We start from the raw sequence: 2,500 nt of genomic DNA on the forward strand, positions 1-2,500 counted from the left end.
AGCCACTGAACAATTTCAGAGCAGTAGTTAACCCCTTGAGCAAAAGGAATTATTTGGTAATCAGTGTTGTCAGGTGTATGAGGACAGAAGAGAATACGTAATAATAGGCTAGACTATTCGTTATGTATGTGTAGGCCAAGGGAAAATGAACCGTAACCAGAGAGAAGAATCCAATGTAATACTGTCTGACCGGTCAAAAGACCCCATAACTCTCTAGCAGTAGTATCTCAACGGGTAGTTGAGGCCTTGGCCAACTAATGTTTCAGGTTACTGTTTGAAGAATGCTATTTTTACATGGACTCTGGACTTGATTTCATTACATAATTTCCATGTTAAAATAACAATTTTTAACATGATAAGGCAATAGATGATATCAACGAGGCATACTTTTTTTCTGTAGAAAAACTTGTAAGCACCAAAAAAAAAAAAAAAAAAAAAAAAAAATTTCTTCCACGATGCACCTCGTTCTGAACAGAACTTTTCTTATAATTAAATGATAATATAAAATTCACGTATTTTCAGTAATAGGAATGTCCTCTGCTAACAGCCTTATATTGATACGCGCTCTTGTTTTGCAGATAATAATATTTTATAGCCTCTTTATTTTCCAGGTCTGGATGTTCCACGTGAACATTTTCCAGAAAAAATACAAATCTTAGTTTTGAATTTATTTAATTTAGTCTTGAATTCTTCCGCATTGGGTGGTTTTCATGTTGTCATGGTGCCCGGTTGATAACGTCCTTGCATGGCAATCGCCAGACTGGGGTTCGAGTCCCTCTTTTGAAAATTTCCCTACGCTGTTTTCAAAGTAACGCCTCTTTTCAAAATTTACCTATGCTGTCTTCGTAGTAACGCTTCTTTTGAAATCCTTCAGTGTACTTAGGCTTAGAGAAATATCTCTTGAATTTTCTCCTTTTAATTGTTTTTAAAGTACCTCCTCTTTTGAAACTATTATTTTGCAGTGTGTTCAAAGTCTTACAACAGTGAGGATTTAACAGTAAATGAACAATACGCGATGTGAAACGTTAAATACTCTGAACGAACAGGGTAAAACGACAGCGGAGGTCGTGTAGAGAGTGGGATTCTCCTGCTGTATGGGACCAGAAAAGCAGCCATCAAAGTAAAGTAAAGTATGTAAAGTAACGCCTCCTTGATGTGTTTGCAAGTAACCAATTTAAAAACTTCTTCTCCGCAGTGTGCCCAGGAGACTAACTGCAAGCGGGCAGAAGGCTGCGTATGCGCATCAACCGAGGTTCCCATCAGCCCGCTGCCCGTCGAGTTTGCGCCCCAGTTCGTTGTCGTGTCCTTCAACGATGCCATAACCGTCAGCAACTACGACTTCTACCACGACATCATCTCCACCTACAAGAACCCCAACGGGTGTCGCATGACCATGACCATGTTCCTCAACCATCTGAACACTGACTACACCCTGGCGAACGAGCTCTGGCGTCTTGGAAGCGAGATTGGTGTTCGTTCGGTCACGTGAGTTATCTCGAGTCTATTCTAGCCATTTCTGAAAGCATTCAAATGGAAGTTTTGCAGATTTTTCACCAAGTTAATAGAGCAGTAATTGAATCCACTTGGATCCATTAAAGGCTTCAGACATTGAGTAAAATTCTAGAACCTTTGAGTAAAATTCTGGAAGCTTTGAGTAAACCTCTAGCAGCTTTGAGTATAATTCTGGAATCTTTGAGTAAAACTGTAATCTTTGAGTGTAATTCTGGAATCTTTGAGCTAAACTCTTGGAAGCTTTGAGTATAATTCTGGAATCTTTGAGTAAAACTGTAATCTTTGAGTATAGTTCTAAAATCTTTGAGCTAAACTCTTGGAAGCTTTGAGTATAATTCTGGAATCTTTGAGTAAAACTCAAATACTGTTAGGTACTCAGTCTAAAGCTTCTGTGAATCATAGACCCTTCAATCTTCCAGAGCCTCGCCCGTGGAGTACTGGAGGGCTGCCAACTACAGCGTTTGGCACGACGAAATCTCCGATACGAAGAAGATGATCACCAAATATGGCAGGATTACTGAAGATGAAATTATCGTAAGTCTTATTTTCCCGCTGCAAATAAGAGTAACACTGCAGATTTGAGCTCTCATAATCCATTACCAGTTTTTGTTATTGGCTTATTTCTGTGAAAACCAGTTTGATGATAAAATTTGGCCCCAGTCAAAATTTTTATTTTATGCAGATAGCTTTTTTTAGTTTATATCTATTGAAATCTTTCACCATGATATACAATGAAATCTAATCAGATATTAGCCTCTAAAGTAATAGGAATTTATAATAATAATAAGGGAGATGGTAGCAGACTGCCTCTCAGTGGCTACTTTTTAAAGGGTCACATTGCATAAACTACCTTTATTGACTGGTATTTTAATTCTAAAGCCAGCACAACAATCATCCTACTTCTTCCATCCATTTCAAATAATAATTAGACCCAACTATTCATTACGACCCAAAGAAATCCAATCCAACGCTGGTTTGTTTACAAATC

The 2,500-nt window shown here is 38.1% G+C and overlaps 1 protein-coding gene across 1 annotated transcript in view; it reads left to right on the forward strand.

Moving 5' to 3' along the window:
• LOC137638682 (chitin deacetylase 8-like) overlaps positions 1–2,500 on the forward strand; it is an 8,958-nt gene that overhangs the window by 505 nt on the left and 5,953 nt on the right. The window contains exons 2-3 of the mRNA XM_068370975.1: positions 1,196–1,485; positions 1,932–2,046. Of these exons, the coding sequence (XP_068227076.1) occupies positions 1,196–1,485; positions 1,932–2,046 (405 nt within the window). The remainder of the gene's footprint in view (positions 1–1,195; positions 1,486–1,931; positions 2,047–2,500) is intronic.

This window comes from Palaemon carinicauda, chromosome 3 (assembly GCF_036898095.1).
Source record: "Palaemon carinicauda isolate YSFRI2023 chromosome 3, ASM3689809v2, whole genome shotgun sequence".
Lineage (NCBI taxonomy): Eukaryota > Metazoa > Arthropoda > Malacostraca > Decapoda > Palaemonidae > Palaemon > Palaemon carinicauda.